This window comes from Siphateles boraxobius, unplaced genomic scaffold, assembly GCF_051911475.1.
Source record: "Siphateles boraxobius isolate OS27281-9 unplaced genomic scaffold, OSU_SipBor_1 68, whole genome shotgun sequence".
In the NCBI taxonomy this organism is placed as follows: Eukaryota; Metazoa; Chordata; class Actinopteri; order Cypriniformes; family Leuciscidae; genus Siphateles; species Siphateles boraxobius.
Genome location: NW_027509195.1, coordinates 11,262,777 through 11,282,092, shown reverse-complemented (window position 1 = coordinate 11,282,092; position 19,316 = coordinate 11,262,777). Strand labels below are relative to the sequence as shown.

The 19,316-nt window shown below is 38.6% G+C and overlaps 2 protein-coding genes across 14 annotated transcripts in view; one reads left to right on the top strand and one right to left on the bottom strand.

Moving 5' to 3' along the window:
• Positions 1-764: 764 nt before the first annotated feature.
• Positions 765-7,137, top strand: upk1a (uroplakin 1a). Its single transcript, XM_077214789.1, has 8 exons — positions 765-815; positions 1,339-1,427; positions 1,513-1,713; positions 1,874-1,948; positions 2,195-2,302; positions 4,532-4,708; positions 5,577-5,660; positions 6,084-7,137. The coding sequence occupies exons 2-8, from the start codon at positions 1,365-1,367 to the stop codon at positions 6,129-6,131; spliced, it is 756 nt and encodes a 251-aa protein (XP_077070904.1). The 5' UTR covers positions 765-815; positions 1,339-1,364; the 3' UTR covers positions 6,132-7,137.
• Positions 7,138-7,864: 727 nt separating this feature from the next.
• Positions 7,865-19,316, bottom strand: part of arhgap33 (Rho GTPase activating protein 33) — a 62,030-nt gene continuing 50,578 nt past the window's right edge. For 9 of the 13 annotated variants that reach the window (XM_077214731.1, XM_077214732.1, XM_077214741.1 and 6 more), the window contains 6 exons: positions 14,789-14,945; positions 14,546-14,685; positions 14,358-14,432; positions 13,150-13,904; positions 12,868-13,048; positions 7,865-12,255 (listed from right to left, as the gene is read on the bottom strand). In XM_077214731.1, coding sequence (XP_077070846.1) covers positions 9,554-12,255; positions 12,868-13,048; positions 13,150-13,904; positions 14,358-14,432; positions 14,546-14,685; positions 14,789-14,945 — 4,010 coding nt within the window. In that variant the 3' untranslated portion in view covers positions 7,865-9,553. The remainder of the gene's footprint in view (positions 12,256-12,867; positions 13,049-13,149; positions 13,905-14,357; positions 14,433-14,545; positions 14,686-14,788; positions 14,946-19,316) is intronic. The other 4 variants (XM_077214735.1, XM_077214737.1, XM_077214745.1 and 1 more) reach the window with 1 other exon arrangement.

The following is a 19,316-nucleotide window of genomic DNA, read 5'->3' as shown; positions in this document are numbered from 1 at the left end:
AGCACATTGTTAGCCAGATGTACAGTAGATGTTATGAGTGCTTCAGTATGTTGCTATGACGTTCTGGATGGTTGCTTACTGGCCCAAGTCAAACAAAACCATTATAAAATCTTAACCATGCTATGGTCCCTTTGATATCTTGAGATTGTTCAATGCTAAGTATGAGAAATATTTACAGTGATGCTTACCTTAGTCAGTACTATTAATTAAATGAAAAATATTGTGGCATTTACTGTATGAATCCATATTATATGCTGATGTGGGGTGAGAGTATCCAGCAGGGGTCAGCATTTTCTTCCTGTGCACAAAAGCAACTTGTAATGTAAATTTAAATCTAAAACAAAAATAGCATTTCAAGGTAAATAAAGTAGGATTTAAATAGAAAAAAACTTTTATAGATTGTAAAATACATTTATATTAAAAAATATATATCAAAATATTTTTATCTCTACAGGCTTTTTAAATTTAAATCCTACTTTGATGGCTTAGACTATTATTTTTGTATTCAATTAAATATCCTTTATCCAAAGTGTACCAAAGTACCACTATTTGCATGCTTTGTTCATATGTAAATTTTGATATTTTTGGAAGTAGACACTCCTAGATTATTTTCCAATCATTTCAATAAAATGACATTTGGAATAACTAAAAGTACTTTGTGATGAAAACACAGGGAGTGACGTTGCCCATCCCATCTCATGAGGTCTGTACAACAGATGACAAATATGTCTGACGTCATGAACGTGTCCACAAAAGTCAGTCAAGCAAATACCAGAATGTAGAGGGAAAGCAGGTGCAATCTCAGACTGGAACAGGTGGGTCTCTGAGCAGCTACTTATTAATTTGTTTATTCTTACTGGCATATTAGTACACTTAACATTTGCTTATATGTTTGTTTTGGATTATTTATTATCAATTACATAGTGCATAATTAGTGTTTAAGACCTGTCTTAAAATCAATACATTTCACAAAGCTAAAATTAAATCTAAATGTTGAGTTATTTACAGTATGTATTAGTTTAGACAAAATGTATGAAAAGGCTTTTTAGACATGTATCATGTATATGCCATGGTATTCTTGGAAGTACCATGTAAATAGCAGGGTATAAATTGATGTTATTGCAATTGACATTTGATACATCACAAAATACTTAATTTCATAATTCTAGTTATGCACAAATACTAGAAGTAGAACTAGAGTCATATTAAATGGGGGCAGTGGTAAATGTTTAACCCCATCTCTGAGTCACAACAGATCAGGCTTTTACCTTATAAATAATCTTGAGTTTTTTCATTGTGCTAGATCTCCATCCTGACCATTATTTCATTTTTCTTCAGGAGAGAAACAGAGAAACACTACAGCCATGGGAACAGGAGTCTTGAAATGTTTGATGATTGCAGTCATTATCTTCAATGCAATCGCCGCTGTAAGTCTGAAATAAAATAATAAAAAGATATGTTAATGTTGTAAAATATCTTGTTCCCCATACTTTAAAGTATTTTCCTCTTTAGGCAGCTGGACTGGCATTATTCGCAGTGGCCATTTGGGTAGCAGTGGATGGTTATAAACTCTACCCCATATCTGGTGTCTCAGGAAAAGATGACATCTTTGCTGCAGCCTGGATTGCCATTTTTACCGGCTTTGCTTTCTTCCTCACGTGCATCTTTGGCATCTTTGCTGCCCTGAAAAGGAGCCGTGCACTCATAATGGTGGTAGGTTTTTAACAGGAGTCATTGAAAAAGACAGCAATCCTACCATCTTACACAAGAGATTAATCACTATTATTCAATATCACCTTCAGTGAGACAAACATATTTAGAAGGAAGGCACTACATTTTTAACCAATTGCTGTTAACTTTAATCCTCCCACAGTACCTGATCATAATGTTCATCATCTTTTTGTTTGAATGCGCTTCCGCCATCACAGCAGTGACCAACCGAGATTATGTGAGTAGAGTCACCAGCCTCTCTGTACTGTAGAAGTAAAACAAAATAAAATCATTTACACATCAAAGATGTGGCACACTGTCGTTTGTACACTATCCTATAAATTACTCGAAAATCCCATTAAAAGTTTCTCATTATGTAGATCAAATGTGATAATCTTTTTAAATGGAACAACATTAGGTTCATAAAGGAGAGAATTTTGCATTCATTTTCTTCATTTTTAAAATCCTCTTTCCTTTATTATAGCTGGTTGGGAACAGTAACCTTGTAAAGAAACAGATGCTGCAATATTACGCAGACACCAGCGCAAAAGGGAAAGATATTACACAGACATGGAACAGAGTGATGGAACAGGTAAGCAGAACACCCATAATGACCTCTTGACTTTTCAATGAACACAACCACCTGTCAGCTGTCAAAGGGTTGTGGCTAAAACAGAAGCGCATAATAGGGAAGGAAAATGTTGAATCATCTTCAACTCAGACCTAATACAACATGCCTTTCTGGAGCCTCTCAGATTAAATTGTGATAGTGGAGAAACCAGTTCTATCCTCCCATAAACCTGAAAGAATAACTGTTACAACAGACTCATTATATAATGGGTTGCTAGCCTCATATAAATCAATAAATTGAATTACAGTGATTTTACCACAAGAAAAGTTAGCTGAGTCATGGGGGTCACAGGGAGTGACTGGTTCACTCTCAGAAAAAAGGTACAGAAGCTGTCAAAAGTTAGCCTGGATGCCAGCCGAATTTAGCCATTTGAATCTAGAATCTGAGTATGACGACCTCAGGCTTATCAAAAGTACTAATCTCAGTACTTTCTGAGAGACAAGTTTACAGTTCATGTCAAGTTTAGGCTTACAACCAGAGTTAGGTGCTTCTACATTATTGTTAATCACATATTGTTTTCCTCTGATTTTAGGGATACGTTATGGGCCAGCTTAGGTTTAGGGAGGGTAGGGTTAGTTCTACATTTTCTGACATGAATGTTGTTCCAGGATCAACAAAATCTTACTTGTCAAAATCAGAGTGATTGTTTTGAACAACCAAAACTGAGGTAAAGTCCTATTGCTTTAAGAAACAAAACCAATAGTGACGATCAAAAATAAACATTTTATTTGAAACTTTTTCTTCAAATACAGTAGCAACATATCGTGAGCAAAAAAAGGTCCAATGCCTATTGTCAAGAGTTTAACGATGCAATTCACATTCAAACTTGAAGGATTAGTTCACCTCAATTAAAATTTCCTAATAATTTACTCACCCCAATGTCATCCAAGATATCCATGTCTTTCTTTCCTAAGTGGAAGAGAAAACAAGTTTTTTGAGGAAAACATTTCTGGATTTTTCTTCGGATAATGGACTCCAATGGCAACCAGCGTTTTGAAGTCCAAATCAATGCAGTTTCAAAGATCTTTGAAGTGCTTGAAACGGCTGTGCACGGTGGCAGCTGAGGGTATCTAGCGAAACGATAGGTCATTTAAAAAAATAATAATAATATATATATATATACACACACACACTTTTTAATTACATATTAAGCTGATCTGCAACGCGCCAGGAACTAGTCATCACGTTGAAAGGTCACGCTCGGAAAAAAAAAAGTTTAGGTTTTAAAAGATTTAAACACACAGGATACGCACACGTAAAGACCATTTTAAACAATAATATGACACAAAGACATAAATATGTATTTCAACATACAATACAACATACTATCCTCCTTCACACGGTGACCTTTCAATGTGATGACGTAGTTCCCGGCGCGTTGCAGATCAGCTCCATCCGAACAATTGTAGTTAAAAAGTATATATTAATTTTTTCTTTTTAAATGACCTATCGTTTCGCTAGATAAGACCCTCTTCCTCAGCTGCCATCGTGCACAGTCGTTTCAAGCACTTCAAAGATCTTTGAAACTGCATTGATTTGGACTTCAAAACGCTTGCCATTGGAGTCCATTATTCGAAGAAAAATCCAGAAATGTTTTTCTCAAAAAACTTATTTTCTCTTCCACTGAGGAAAGAAAGACATGGATATCTTGGATGGCATTGGGGTGAGTAAATTATTAGGAAATTTTCATTTTGAGGTGAACTAATCCTTTAACGGTCAACCCCCACCCCACACTTTTTTGTGCATAAAAAGACCACATATTTAAAACATTTTCAGACCTTTTTTTCCTCATAAAATGGAATTGGTGTTATCTTTTGAACTCTTGGCAGGAAAACAAACTGAGGTTTCTACCAATCTTTCATGATTTTATCATTTTTATTTCTTTTTCAAAATAAAGGCCTAAACTCTCCTAATGAATATGAAATATTCTGGTTGCAAATTGATAAATTACTGCTCATCTGTAATTTATTTTAGAAAACAGCCAAATATGAAAACTACAGATTCTACGCTTTCAAATGATATATAGTGTTTCAATATTACTTTAGGTTTTTACTAATATATTATTGTTTTAAATATATAATGGCAAACGTCCCACCTGTGGGACGGCGACACTCAAAGGGACCAAATCAGCATTCTGTTGTTTAACGCAGCGAATTTACTAACTGGTGTTATTTCTACTCCTGCCTTAAGGACGAGTGCTGTGGAGCAGACGGTCCGAAGGACTGGTTAGATTATAACTCTACCTTCAGTCAGAAATTTGGCCCAACCTACCCCTGGCCCCTCAACTGCTGCAAGAGACTGAGTAACTTTGAGGTGGAAGATCGAGAAGGCTGTATCGTTGGCAAGAGCAGCGCCGTGTACACAAAGGTACGTCAAGACCCGTTCACACCAAGAACGGTAACTAAAGATAACTATTAGCGTCCACACCAGCGGATATCGTTCGGTTTATTCTAAGCGCGTGATTGTCTGTTACTTTAAAGGCTCGAGCTCGTTACAGCTGGATGGATTCTGATTGGCTGTCTATGTTTTTATCGTTCATCAGCTGGATATAATCGTTCTGAAAGTGATTCCACGATAACGTTTCTCTATGCCGTTTTCGTTATAACTTTGGTGTGAACTCTGCTGTTAATATTGAGAACGATTTTTAGAACTATATCTTTATCGTTGGCGTCCTTCCTTGGTGTGAACGGGCCTTTAGTCTTGTTGTCTTCTGTAAAGCAGCTGCAGGTCACATGTTACAAGCTTATGAGTCATTTACAGTCTATGGTCATGACCTGCAGGGATAGGAGTTACAATATTATTGACAGTGGTCATAATGTCATAACAAAAGGAGGTCTTGTTCTAATAATGCATTTAAATTTAAATTATTTGAATTTGAAAAATATAACAGAGGTTTATTTAAAGAGATTTAAAAAAAAATCTTATTAATAATTTTATTAAATCATTAATAATTATGCATGATGTTGAGCTTATGTAGATCATGTCAAAATTAAGAAAGGTAATGTTTTTTGTTTTTTTTTGCTACTGGCTCAACTAGCCTATTATAAAATGTCCTATGAATCAGAGGACATTTTATAATAGGTGAGCCAGCTGTGAGCAATGTGGAATGACATTTTTCTTTCAAGTAGGCTACATCTGTCAAATTCTATGGCAAACATTTAGACGCCTCACTTTATGTTAGGCCTAGCCTATTCAGGGGTGCTTCTATGTCAATTTTTTTTCTTTGATTTTTCAGGGATGCTTCCAGTACATTGAATCCGTGTTAAGTCGTTACACCTGGGCTGTGAGCTGGTACGGTTTCGCCGTTCTCATGTTTGTGGTAAGTCATACCGTATAATCATTCTTTTTCTGAATGACCTCTATACATTCACACAGGACATGTTATTGTTTAAAACATCTAGATGGAACACAAGGGGTCTTCCGCTGCAGTTTTAAAGTTCAAACTGCTTTGAAAGTTTGACGGGGGAAAACTGACATCACAAGATAATGAAAACCAGTCACAATCTAATGTTCAATGATGTGGGAATGAAACAAACAATATATTGACTTTTATGTCTATTGTATGATGTACCATTTATTTTTACGATCATCTTCATTTGGGTGCTTTAATGTTGATAAATGCTTTTATTGATACAAGCTATTGCTATATTATATTTTGATTATTTATCCTGCCCTTGAGAAAAATTCAGTTGCACCTTACTGGATATTCACTCTTCCAATGCACTTCTGATCTGTCCTACAGTTTTTCACATTAGTGATCGCCATGATCTACTACATGCAGCTGGACTAATTGTACGGATTCAGCAAGACACATCTATACATGTGCCGCACGGATGCTTCCACTCATGACGTCACAGAAAACAGATGATTTCACATAATAAATACAAGCCAAAGTATCCTGCAGCATAATACTTCATCTAAATAAACAGCATTTTTTTTATTAGCATACATGCTGTTTTATGACCTTTTATAATTTGTACATTTAAAAATGTGCATTTGTCACATAAGGGATGTTCCAGGTTCAAAACAAGTTAATATTGATTAAAAGCATTTTTGGCTAAATGAATTGCAATAATGCTCAATTTTTCAAAACTTTAATAGGAGTATAATTTCATTATGCTGGGGGGAGGAGTTAAAGTTATTTGTACGCTACCAAATAAAGATTATTTATGTTTCTATAACTGTCTAAGTAACTGATTCACATACATAATTGTTTTCCATTTAATTATTGAGTAGTTATTATGAGATCATTTTAAACCTTTATGAACAATATTGATAGGTACCACTTTACAATAAGGTTTCATTAGTTAGCATGAACTTATAATGAACTCTACTTCAACAGCATTTATTAATCTTTGTTAATGTTAATTTCATAATTTACTAATACTTTATTAAAATCAAAGTTAACATTAATGCACTATGAACTAACATGAACAAACAATGAACAGCTATATTTTTATTAACTAATAACAAAGACGAATAAATACTGTAACAAATGTATTGATCAGTTAGTTAATATTAGTTAATACATTAACTTAAATGAAAGTTAACAAATGAAAACTTATGTAAAGTGTTACCTATTGATCAAACAGGTTCTTCAAATGACTATGAATGAATCCATTTCCATTTATGCCAGTCTGTATTTTTTTCTCTCGATATGAATATTTAATATAAAATTTGCTTTAAAATGTCTATAGACCAATAAATAGGACATTGTTTTGAATGATATTTTACAGCACATCGGTTTTTAAAACATAATGTTTCTGTTTATTAAATAAACATGTAACTGCTGGTGACTCTTCGTGTCATTCACTGTCTGTAGTTGAAAAAGGGCAAATGATCGCAGCAAAAATGGTCACGGGTTGCATGCAGGTACATGCCACAGGAAATAAACCATCCTTAAGAAAGCAAGAATGAAAAGACAACAAAAGCCTGGCAGTTCTCCACACCCTGAACCACCCAAAATGTTATTGCTCAGGCTAATTATCTCATGCCAATATTTTGTACAGGAGGGAATTGGCTTGCATGTCTGTTTTATTTATACTCAACTGGGAGTGTCGCCTGATACTCAGAAAAAGACTGGTTTTGCAGGATCTCAAGGGAAGAGCTCAACTTTTCTCATACTACCACCTACAAAGAAGCTCAATTTCAGAGGGTGTAGACTGCAGCACTGCAAGCCCTGTGAATTAAAACAATCGCAACATAACAAAACCTAGAAAGAACCGCTTTTAATAGCAAATGTAAACAATCAGCACCAGGAGCATCCAAGTCTGCTTCAACTATTGGAATGTTATTTAGTCAAGTAATTGTGATCACAATGTCACTTAGTAAGGTTTTTTTTTTTAATATAAAACATCGTAATTAGTACCAGGATCACAAATTTTTTTTAATTCAAATACTTTTTCCTGCATTCCAATGAGATATTCAGTAATACGAGTACTTGAGTAACCCCCATCATTAAGCTACCTCCTCTTACCTGATTACAAAAATATTCAGCTCAAAAATAATCACCAAACTCATCTATAACGGGTGTCCAAGGTTTTAATTCACATATTTGAAAATGATACAAAATAGACTGAACTGCCTTTAGCAAAGTGCTAAAGACTGAAGGGGAGATTGTTGGACATGAACAGTATATACTCTCAAAGCCACATGCATGACCTCTCTCACTGGAACATACACGCTTACATGTCTGCTGACATACATAGGTAGCATTAATATTTTTAGTGTTTTTTTTAAAGTAACGTATCCCCCTTAGATATTCACTGCATAGATATGTATTAAACAACAGAGATAACAGACATGCAAACACACCGTATCATACTCTTAGTCATACACACAATCTTTCTCATTTAGACCTTGTATTCTCAGGACTTACAGGTGCGGGGCTTTGGAAAACTGTAAATAGGAGTAACAGAGCTCAGGACCAAGTTTGTATTCAACTCATCAACATTTACTTTCATAATGAAGGATTATTTAACGAAAGGCAACCATTACTAAACATTTCTTTATAGAATTCACTGTCCAATTTTAGAAGAATCCGGGACTACAAAAAGATACTATAGTACTTACTAAAAACAGTGGAACAGTACCGAGCCCAGATAGTGGTATCTGATTAAAAACTAATAATAATTTTATAGTCATCTGAGACTAGTGTTGTGGGCATTGAAGGAATTATCCATTGTTTTGTGGTGAATAGTACCAGTTATTCTATGTTGCTAGGTTCAAAGAAACCCAGGGATGTCTGGGAGTGACAGGGTGACGTGACCTACCTGAAATACTTGCTTTGGATTAGAACACCAATATTGATACAAAATCATATGACGCATTACTTGAGAATGAGCAGTACAGTACCTCACAGAAATATGCACTCTCAATTATGCACCTTTCCCAAAAATATCAGCAATTACGGTTCCTTTTTATGTGCTTAATGTCAGACACTCAGGGCAAGACACACTCATTCAAATTCACACACACTTAAAAAATAAAAATAAAAACAACAAAAAGGTCACAAAGTCCTAACCTTTACATTCTTTGAAACAAATCAAGAAAGGCAAAATAAAACTATTTCACATTAACTTCTTCCAATGAAAACTTACAATAACTTAGAGACAACAAAAAAAGGCAATTAAAAAAAATGCAAAAACGAACCATCTTCATAAAGGTTCATAAAACCACTAGCATCTCTTGAGGTTATTTTTATCGTACTTTGAGGAGGAAGAAAGAAATTACGCTTGTGCCCCTGTACAGAATGATCTAGTGTCAAAAATAACCTTAAACCAGACAAAACAGAAACAAAAATTAGCCACACTGAGCAACGTCCTGTCAGAGGAATAGCAGCTATGCACCTCTCTGACTCCCTCTGCTGGACAGCACAGTGTGTTCTGGAATGTTTTCATATCTAAGCCACTTTATGGTTCACTTCTTTGATACTTTCTGCTTTGTCTTATTCTCGTACCCTTTTTCCACTCCAATATGCACTCTAATCGCAGGACAGCAGTGGGGGTTTTCTGAGACAGAAACACCAGTAAAGACATACGTACCCCACTTAATTTTGTTTCTGTACACGGTCTCCCCTCTGGGAGGTTAACATTTTCTTTCACAACATGTTAACGTGTACAGGAAACATAAAAGTCTAGTGCTTATACTAGTTTATGTCATATTATCTTATTTTAAGGTTTAAGACAGGACTTTTTGTTGCAGTTGTGCTCTTTAGCAATAACTACGGGTCTGGCCTTCAGTTCGGATGGTCCAATTGGGCCCCGGCAGGCTTCCCTGCCGGTTTAAGCCTCTCTGGTTTCGCAACCCCGGAGGTCGGAGAGAAGGATCCAGGACAACATCTCGTCGTGGTGTGTTGGGATATTGGGGAAGCACTGACCCTGACTGGTACGGGTATTGGTTGGCCACTGTCTGGGGCCCGTATCCTCTTGTCGATCCAAGCGCTAAATTAGAGAAGGCCACTGTAGGTGGAGTGCATGTGTGGGAAGCTTCTGGGAGGCCATGAGGGCCCCAATTAGGGTATGGGGGGTCCTGATAATACGGTCTTGGGGGATAAGGATTAGGGTTTGTGCTTTCTCCCTGTGAGATTGGGACAAAGTCTTGGCTTCTGTAAAACTTAAGGACTTGGTCACCAGATGGCATGACATCAAAAGCTTGTCTATACTGGCCTCCAGAAGATCTCCGCAAGGGGTCTTGACGTTGAAAAGGTCCAGATCCCTCTCTAGGTGGCATTTGACTTTCAAAGCGCCCACGAGAAGGTCCTGGAGTGTAGATATTGTATGCAGGTGGTGGTTGTTGCTGCTGGCTAGGGTAGGGATTTGGAGGGTGCTCGATGTGTGGAGAAGAGGATGAAGAAGATGGCACAGAAGGACCCTCTCTTTCATCCTCTGCAAGCTTTTCAATTAGCAAGGAGGCAATTTCCTTCCCAGTCAGGACATTAAGAGGCTCTGAGCTGATACTTTGGGGATCTGAGCGGCTACGGAAATGCATGGCAGTGGAGGCAGACGCTGCTTTATTGATCTCTTTGGAATCTGAGGATACATCGTTCTGGGCATGGTTGTCGAAGCTAACTGTGGGACTTTCATGCTCTGAAAGTTTCTGCTTGTCTTCCGGTTGAGGCTTGGAAGGTAGTTCCAGTGTCTCCGATGCTTGATGATCATTTTCGTCAAGGTTTGTGGTAGCCCAGCTCTTTGAATTAACCCCAGATCCTGGTGGGTTTGTGAAAGGATAATTGACGTAGATGGGCTCAGGCTGATCTTTCGTGATACCTTGCACCAGGGAAGCCTGAGGTGGTTTCAAAACCGATTGCTGATGCAGTTGTATGTCTTCCGGCCTGGAAGCCTCAAAGTACCGGTAACACACCTTCCCATTTTCAAAGTAGGGGTGAAGCTGGGAGGCAGTGTGGTCTGCAGAAGGCGAACGCTGGGGTCGATGCAAGCTACGTTGGTGAACGGACAGAGGCATTATGTCTGCAGAGGAGCCCACCACACCGGATGCAGGTAAAGGATGCACTTCACTGCGGTGCAACCTGACAGATGATGATGTCTGTCGCTGAGGACGAGGGTGGGGAGGATGACCTGATGATCCGTCCTGGGAGCGATGGTGAGAATGAAAATGGGAAAAGGAGAAAGAGTGAGAATGTGCTGCGGCCCAAGCTCGTGTGGCCTCAGATGACCACAGCTGGGGAGCCCTACTGCCCACAGGTCCTTGGGGGTTGTAGGGAGGAGGGTAACCCCTGGAAATAGGCCTTTGATTGGCTGGGTCAGTGAGACGGAGGTTTCCCTCCAGATCCAGCTTCATATTCTGATAGCTGTGGCGTGCATAGCTGGGTGGCAGTTTTGGATGCTCAGGTGCCCCAATCTCATAGTAGAAGTTCTCCATCTTGGATGGGTCTTCAGAGGGGACAACCGTTCTGATCTGAGTGGACTGAGTCTTTTGCTGCTGTTGTTGGGGAAGGTGTGCAACCTGGACAGCTTGGCTGGCCATTCTGGCTGCATGATATCGAGACAGCATGTCAGAGGTACTGCTAATGCGCTCAGAGAAAGCTCTGGAAAGTGGTGTGTTTCCTTGTGGAGGCCCTGCCAAGCGTCGAATGCGACTGGCATCCAAGGAGCGACGCATGTAATCATGCCGGTCAGTCTGAGAGAGTGAAGCCCTCAAGGGAGCAAGATCAGGGGGCTTGGGTGGCACTTTAGGCCGTGTGGGCTGGAAGGCTCGTACCTGGGCCAGTGGAGAGCTCTCTGATTTGGAGTGCAGGAGCTGAGTGCGTGGCTGGACCGCAGGCTTGGACTGGCCACTGGATTTATCCTGCTGAAGCTGTGGAGCAGAAAACTGCCGACCATATGCTGGGGGTTTTCTCAGAGAAAGGATGGCTTCGCTGGAGGAGGGTGGGCTGGATTTTGAGGGTTGTGCTGAAGAAGTTGGCTCTTCGTTCTTGTAAATGGGGCTTGGGCTTCGCTCATTGTTTTCCTCAGAGGAACTGGCAACTGATAACTCAGAATTGGATGTCCCAGAATCAGAGACTGAGCTGTCAGAAGAGAGAGTTCCAGAGTCCTGTCCAGGTTGTGACCTTGACTCGGTGCCATGCGACTTGTCTGCAAGCTTTTCAGCAGCAAGTCCACCATCATCATCACCCTCAGTCTTCCACACAGACAAGGGGCGCACCGTGGAGTAGATCTGATTAGAATCAGAAGAGAGCAGAGCTCCTGCATCAGCAGAGAGGGACCTCTGGAAGCGGACATCTGTCTCAGGGGAGGTTCCACTCTGACGGGGGCGGTATGGGGGAGAGGCACCTTGCCGCAGTGCCTTGTTGGCACTTTCAGCCAGAGCCAGAGCCATGAGGCGTGCAGGGTTCTTGGGGGGGGGAGGAGGGGGCTGCTGAGATGGAAGGGGAACACCAGCGGGACCAAAGATACCTGAAAAAAAAAGAAGAATAAGGAATTGGGAAATAAGTAGTTACTTTAATCAATTATTTTATTTTTAACATTAAAACAAAGGTTCCCAAACTTGGGGTGCACAAGAAAATTATGGCAGAAAGTTCTCTCATAAATGTACAGAAATTGGCACAACCTGGTTGCATTTTGGAAAATTGGCAGAAATTGAACATGACATTTGAAGCAATAATTTACTGATTGAAAACTTCACTAAAATTATATCACTAAATTTTTCAAAGACTTGGCCTATCTGCCTAATTCTTTACAGTCTTCATGAAGTCAACATACGAATGGCAATGTAGAACTATCTTCCATTACTCATTTACTTAAACTTTATAAAATTTATATATGAATTCAGGAACATCTATCGCACTTAAATAACTGACATTCATAGCTGAAATATAATCATCTTCTGAAAAACTAATGAAAAATATTCATATGCCAAGATGTATTTGGTTATAGTTAAAAATGTGAATATGGCTTTAGATATTACTATATTTTCAGAGAAATGCAATGGTGGTACTTGTCAAAGGGTGTGCAGTCTGAACAGTTTGGGAACCACTGCATTATGCCATAATCAGAGTTTATACTCACTAGGACCCTTGATCTTGGTGATGGGGCCCAACTTACTGTTGAGCTCTTGCTGGCAGCTCTCCGTGAGCTGAAAGTCACATGACCTCAGGAGCATAGATATCATCTGGGGTGGCTGAGACGGTCCACTGCTTGGAGGTCCAGGTTGCAATTCGCCAGCTCGTCCACCAATCATTTCCAGAACCTTGAAAGTTAAAATGGTTCATTTATAGATCACTGCACATTAAACTGGGATAGAGGTCACCTACAAAAGTATTAGTTCAAATAATACCACAAAGATTTCACCTTGGCAGGTACACTGATGGAGATTGGATCAGAGATGTCCATAGGGGGAGATTTAGGCGCTTTGGGTGAAAGTGCATGAACCACTTTACGTGTAAAGGAACGCCTCTCCTGAGGGGGCTGAGAAGGCGGTGAAGAGGCCACTGGAGCTGGCGTCTGGCTATGGGATGGGCTTAGGTTTGACTCGCCCAGCTGGGCTGTGCTTGCGGGAGCATTAGTAACTGCAGACGGCCTGTGTTGACAGAACACTTGCTGAGGCGGAGCTGCTGCAGCCAGGATCAAACTCCGACGGGCTGCGGCCTCTGATTGGTTGAGAACAGAGTCTGGATCTTCTGTTATTGAGCGCTGGCTACCAGAGCGGGTGTGGCCTTGATGGCTCAGACAACGGTATGGAGGGGGTGCGGCTGCAGGAGGGGACTCCCTGCCGCTAGGAGCGACGGCCGTGCTCCCTAACCCTATTGGTCCATCTTCCAGGAAGGTGGGGCTAAAGTCAATGACATCTTCTGCCATCCATGAGGTGGAGGGTTCCTGGGAGAAATCAGGCAACATGTACACACCTTCCTCATCCTCTTCATCTTCATTTTCTTCCTCATCAGCATCATGCATTTCCTCAGGCAGCAGGCTGTCATAAGAGCGGCTCGGATGGATTCTAGATGGGGAGTGCTGTGGAAGGAGCTGCGGATCAACAGAAGCAGCCAGAGACAGACCATCACTGCTGGAGCGAGGTCTTCGTAAGCATCGTTGCATCTTCCCCTGCCCTGAGAGAAAAACAGAGCATCATATATCACTATTACTTTTCAATAATGTATATGTATGCATGCATGTATGTGTGTGTGTGTGTGTGTGTGTATATATATATATATACACACACACACACAGTATATCCAATATTATGATTTATACACACACATGCACACATTTGATGAATAGAATTATTTGATGTATAGAAAGTTCAAAAATTCAGCATTTATTTGAAATATAAATATTTTTTGACATTATACATTTCTTTAATGTCGCGCTGATCAATTTAATGCATGCTTGCTGAAAAAAAAGTGTTAATTTCTGATTAACTGATCCCAAACTTTTGAACTGTATATTCAAACAATTTCATAAGAATAATGAAAAATAAAAATGTGTGATCTTATTACACTGGTCCCTGGAAATTGATTGGTCTACCAGGGCATTAAAGCGTTACCAAATGTCATTCATACCTGCTCCACTGTGCTGAGAGGACAGGGACTCCTCACTCTTTGCTGACCTGAGCGTCACACTGTCCACCCTGCAACCTAAAGCAGACATGCAACACTAAAAACTGAGCCATTTTCCTCTATCCTAAATAGATTTGCATTTTCTGATGTCAAAGTACAATCTGAAGAACTTAGCACGATGTCTTTTATACCTGCATGAGAAGTAGTGTGCTGGAATAGAGAGGTGATCCTGGTGGGTTTACGTCGACCTGCCGCTGCAGGTTTTCCGATGGCAAAAAACGTCTTCCAGCTACCGCCTGCTGACTTCCGGACCTTCATCCCTCTTTTCCTCCTAAAAGAAACACGAAAGAAGTAAAATGATTTATTTACTAACAAATTTAATTAATAGGTTAACCACTACTTTGTAAGTCATTGATTTGTGCAAAGAAACCCACTTGTCTGCAGGCAGGTCCAGTACAGTGTGAAACTGGCTGATAGCGTGGTGAGGAGACCCCTGAAGGAGAAGGGGAGCTTGTGTGCGAGCCTGTGCCTCCTCCAGAGACAGAAGCCTGGTAGACACAAACGACTTGGGCCTGGTCAGAGACTGTCGCGCTGTGGAGTGAAAGAGGCAAACAGAAAAAAAAAAAAAAGATTCAGATCCAGCAAGCCAACGGACATATGCGAGTTAATGCAGTAATGCAGCGAAGAGCACATCGATTGAAAACAAACAAACAAACAAACATGATATAACATGATACATGGCAAACGACAAGACATCTAAGCTTCAACAAAAAACATCAGCTCCTCCAACACTTCCATAGTCTGTACAGCTCTACTGCAACAAGCTTTGTAGAAGAAATACAACGGCGGGCCAACAGACAAAATTTAGAGTGGTTAAGGCCAGAAACAAACTACGCAAGTACACAAATGCACACTTTGCCAGTGCTTAGTAAATCTTAACATGCATTCTTGCAATACTGTGTTGGGTAAAGTAATGCACGTTATAACGCCTCTTGTGGCAGTGTTGAGAATGGAGTGTATAATTGCATTGTGTTAGGATTTGAGCTTGAACACATTTCCAAATGCAACAACATATAAAACTGAGATTGCATAGCTAGAAGTGCTTGTGTACTTGCATAGAGTTTTGTGGGCCTCAGCAAGCCTGTAAAGTCTGGGACATCAGACGAGAAGAGGAATCCAAAAACAAAGCCTCAAAAGTATCTGACATACAGAAAAATACCTAAAGGTCACTTTACCTGCTGTAACTGTCTCAAGAGTAGAGTCGACACAAACAGATACTCTTTTCACTCAAATTTTCACTACCAAGTACCATTCACTTGGCATTCACCCATTTTAACAAATGATTTTTTCAATTTCCTACTTAACAAAAACCAAATTTACATAGTGGAAAAGATCAATTAGTAAGAACCATAAGCTTATTATTCATTCTTTGTTCTCCTACAAAATTAATGAATATTTGTCAACAAAGGAATTTATTGCCTTATATCTATCTGTGTGCTGTACAATTTCAACATGTCATTTACATAGGCAAAATATGATTTTACAGATGTCCTTGAACATAAACAATGGTCATAAAATAATCCATCCATGTGGAAAATTACATTGCTAATAGCATTCGCTACCGATCTAAAGTTTGATGTTGGTAAGATTTTTGAAAGAAGAAATTTCAAAGAACTGGATTTATAAGAAACAAATATTTTCTACATTTTTAAATGCCTTTACTGACACTTTGTAACAATTCAGTGTGTCCTTGCCACATAAAAGTATGAATTTCTTCCAACAAAAAAAAAATCATATTGACCCCAAACTTTTGAACAGTAGTGTAAACACACAGTCATGTTGAATCGGAACAAAAAAATTGTATTTGAAAATAGATAGTATCGTTTGGATCCCTGATGGAAGATTTACATTTCTAGCTGGTCATTTATGGTCATTAGCTGGTCTAGTCTACAAGCGGATAAACCTGCTTTGTACCTTGAACCAGCAACAAACCAAATATCATATTCCAAGCTGAGACATTCTCACAGGACACATTATGTTTCTCTTTAATGGACATCCATGTACAAATGTCTTGCTGTCTTACTGATTTTTCAGAAACATTACATGGAAGGTAATACACCTATAAAACGTTTTTCTGAGTTAGCTTTTTTAACTCAAGAAGTACTGTATATATATATATATATATCCCCATAAGCTGGTTTGACCAGATTGTGAATTGAGTGTCCACTGTTGAGTCAGAGAGTCAGTCTGGATCTCATATCACGGAGAAGCGTCGTAGGTCAGGGTCCAGATAAGAGGGGTCAGTCAAACAGGACTCCCCCCTCGCCTCTTGAAGACTAACCAGCCGTGTTCGGGGCTGGCGCGAGATCTTGTGCTCCGCCCCTCTTGTTGCTATGGAAACACACAGCTCTCTCTCAGTAAGCCTCACTTACACATGAGTGAGTCAGGCCACTGCAAATATGTTCAACTGTGTTATGTTAGCCAAGTTCATCACAAGAGAACAATTTATCAAATCACATATATAGTAGGGCTGGGAGACATTAAATAATTACAATTTATTTGCAATCATGTTGAAGGAAATAAGGTTTACATCTCCTCCTTGTCCCGCAATTTGTTAGAGCTGTTAGAGCTACCTGAAAATCTTAACGCACTGTTTACTAGGTTACATGGGTCAAAAACAACAAAAACAATAACTTTTTGTGCATTTTGGCAGGGCAAGTAAAAATCTACACTGGGCCAATAGAAAAAATTGAGCCCTGATATAATAAAGGCACAGGTAAATGTGACATTTATTATAATGTTTTTATGTGAAGATTGTATAATATAATAGTGGTTATATTTTTTAAATCCTAATAAATGTTAAAAATTGATAGCTTTAAATTATATTGTAATGCTGAATGGTTATAATTAATGGCTAAAATTGAGAAAAGAATTTCATAGAGACATCGGTAGCAGTATTGGTATCGGTGATACTGGCCTTCTTTCCTAAAAGATGCCATTAAACAAATATTTTGAATATAGGCTACTGTCTTTATGTTGTTTCTACATTAATTTGGAGAATAAATGTGAAATTTAAAAAAAATGACAAATATAAAAAAATATATAAAAAAAACTTTGATGTTAGGTGTAATTACAGAAAAATTTGTGATTAATTAGTATTTAATTTTATATTAAATGTAACATTAGTGCTGTCAATCGATTAAAGAAATGAACGTAATTAACTATGAGTTTACATGTAAGCAGTGGCTGTTTGATTGAAATGATGGTTCCTTTAGCATAAATAAAAATGTCACTATTTTAAGCCATTTCAGAGCAAATACACTGTTCAGAAGTTTGAGGTCTGTGGGTTTTTTAATGTTTTTGAAAGAAGTCTCTTATACTCACCAAGGATGCATCTATTTATTTTTTAAAATACAGTAAAAAATTGTAATATTACATATATGAATTTTTATTTTATTTATTAATTAAAAAATATGTATTGCTGACCCCAAAACTTTGAATGGTACTGTAAATATCATGATGAATATCATCAAAAGCCAAAAAATATTACAATAATATAACAAAATAGCGCAATAATTTATTTAGCGATATCACCCAGCCCTAATATATTAAATCAATGTTGTTCAACCTGTTAAAGCCATTTAATATTTTGTCATAAGGGGTAAAAAAAAAAAAAAAAGAGAAGAGATGAAGTCACAGGTCTGACTGCAATAGTAACGCATCCCTGTTAAGTATGAAAACAAAAAGAACTGCATCTCAGAAGAGAAGAAAACAGTGGTGAAATATCCGATGTCACTTTAAACCAAAGACTGGCAGAGGAAGTTAAAACCATTCATGTTAATCTGTGGCAATTCTGTAATGAAAACAAGTCAGAGGAATCATGACGTCTAATGCTTTTGCAACTATATTGGTTTAGACAACTCTTTTCCAAAACATGGTGCACTGTAAACATACGCAGCATCCTTACTAAAGTATGTCGCTGAGCTTGTCACATTATGGGATTGGCTTCTCTGAAAGATACAACATTGCTGCCAAAAGAAAGTATCTTTGAAGGCAGCGAAATTAAGTTGCATACCTTTTTGCCCACGATGCCTTAAAATGCTACTTACAGTATGTAGGCAGCTCACTAGTTTTTGGAACAAAACCAACATCACTGCCTGTTTAACGAAAGTGCTATTTGAAGCAGAGCATGTCAGGAAAGTGGAGCGGTGTGAAGCTCCGTTCAACAATTTGCTCTATGCCACTGCGCTCCGCTCAATCCCTCAAGGCCCATGCGAATCCTGCTCAGACAAGATATGTCTTTTTACTATCTGTACGTCTTTCTGTTTGTAATGAATGTCTTGAATAAATGTCTCAACTACAGTAGGCCTAAAGATAAGTTCTGATATGTGTGGCTTTAAAGCAATATTGTTTAAAGTGGTATAAATGCATGTGACGTGACTGGATAGTGCCGAATTGCAGAGCTCGAAATTCATCGATTGTCGACGTCAGGATGTTTGTTGACAGTATATCGCACCAAAAGTATTTCAAAATTATTTTTACCCCCAAGCAAAGAAGAAAAACAAACAAACTTTAAGTTAGTGAAGATTCATTTTGTGATATACTCACAGCAGTTTCTCCACTCTCCCTTTCAGTTCTTAACTCTGATGTAGGGCTGGGCGATATGTAATAAATATTTTATCGATAATCACCTTAAATAATATCATCGATATACGATTATATTGTCTACCCAAACCCCGCCCCCAATGCGGCCCACCAGAGACGTCACTGCCGTTTCTTCATCCGTTTGCAATTTAAATGAAATTGTAATTTTAGTTTTAATAACAATGATCATGTTTGTGCTTTTTGATTAAGCCTAAGTATTATGTGCCTCTCAGGGATTGAATCTAAATGTAGAGATTACCATATGGTTGTTAAAAACATCTCCATTAAATTGCTTCAGCTTGTGAAAGCGCATTTCAG

Coding starts and splice junctions, on each gene's coding strand:
- upk1a (XM_077214789.1), top strand. CDS start 1,365: ATGGGAACAGGAGTCTTGAAATGTTTGATGATTGCAGTCATTATCTTC. Junction 1,949..2,194: donor CAGTGACCAACCGAGATTAT/GTGAGTAGAGTC, acceptor CCTTTATTATAG/CTGGTTGGGAACAGTAACCT. Junction 4,709..5,576: donor GCAGCGCCGTGTACACAAAG/GTACGTCAAGAC, acceptor TTGATTTTTCAG/GGATGCTTCCAGTACATTGA.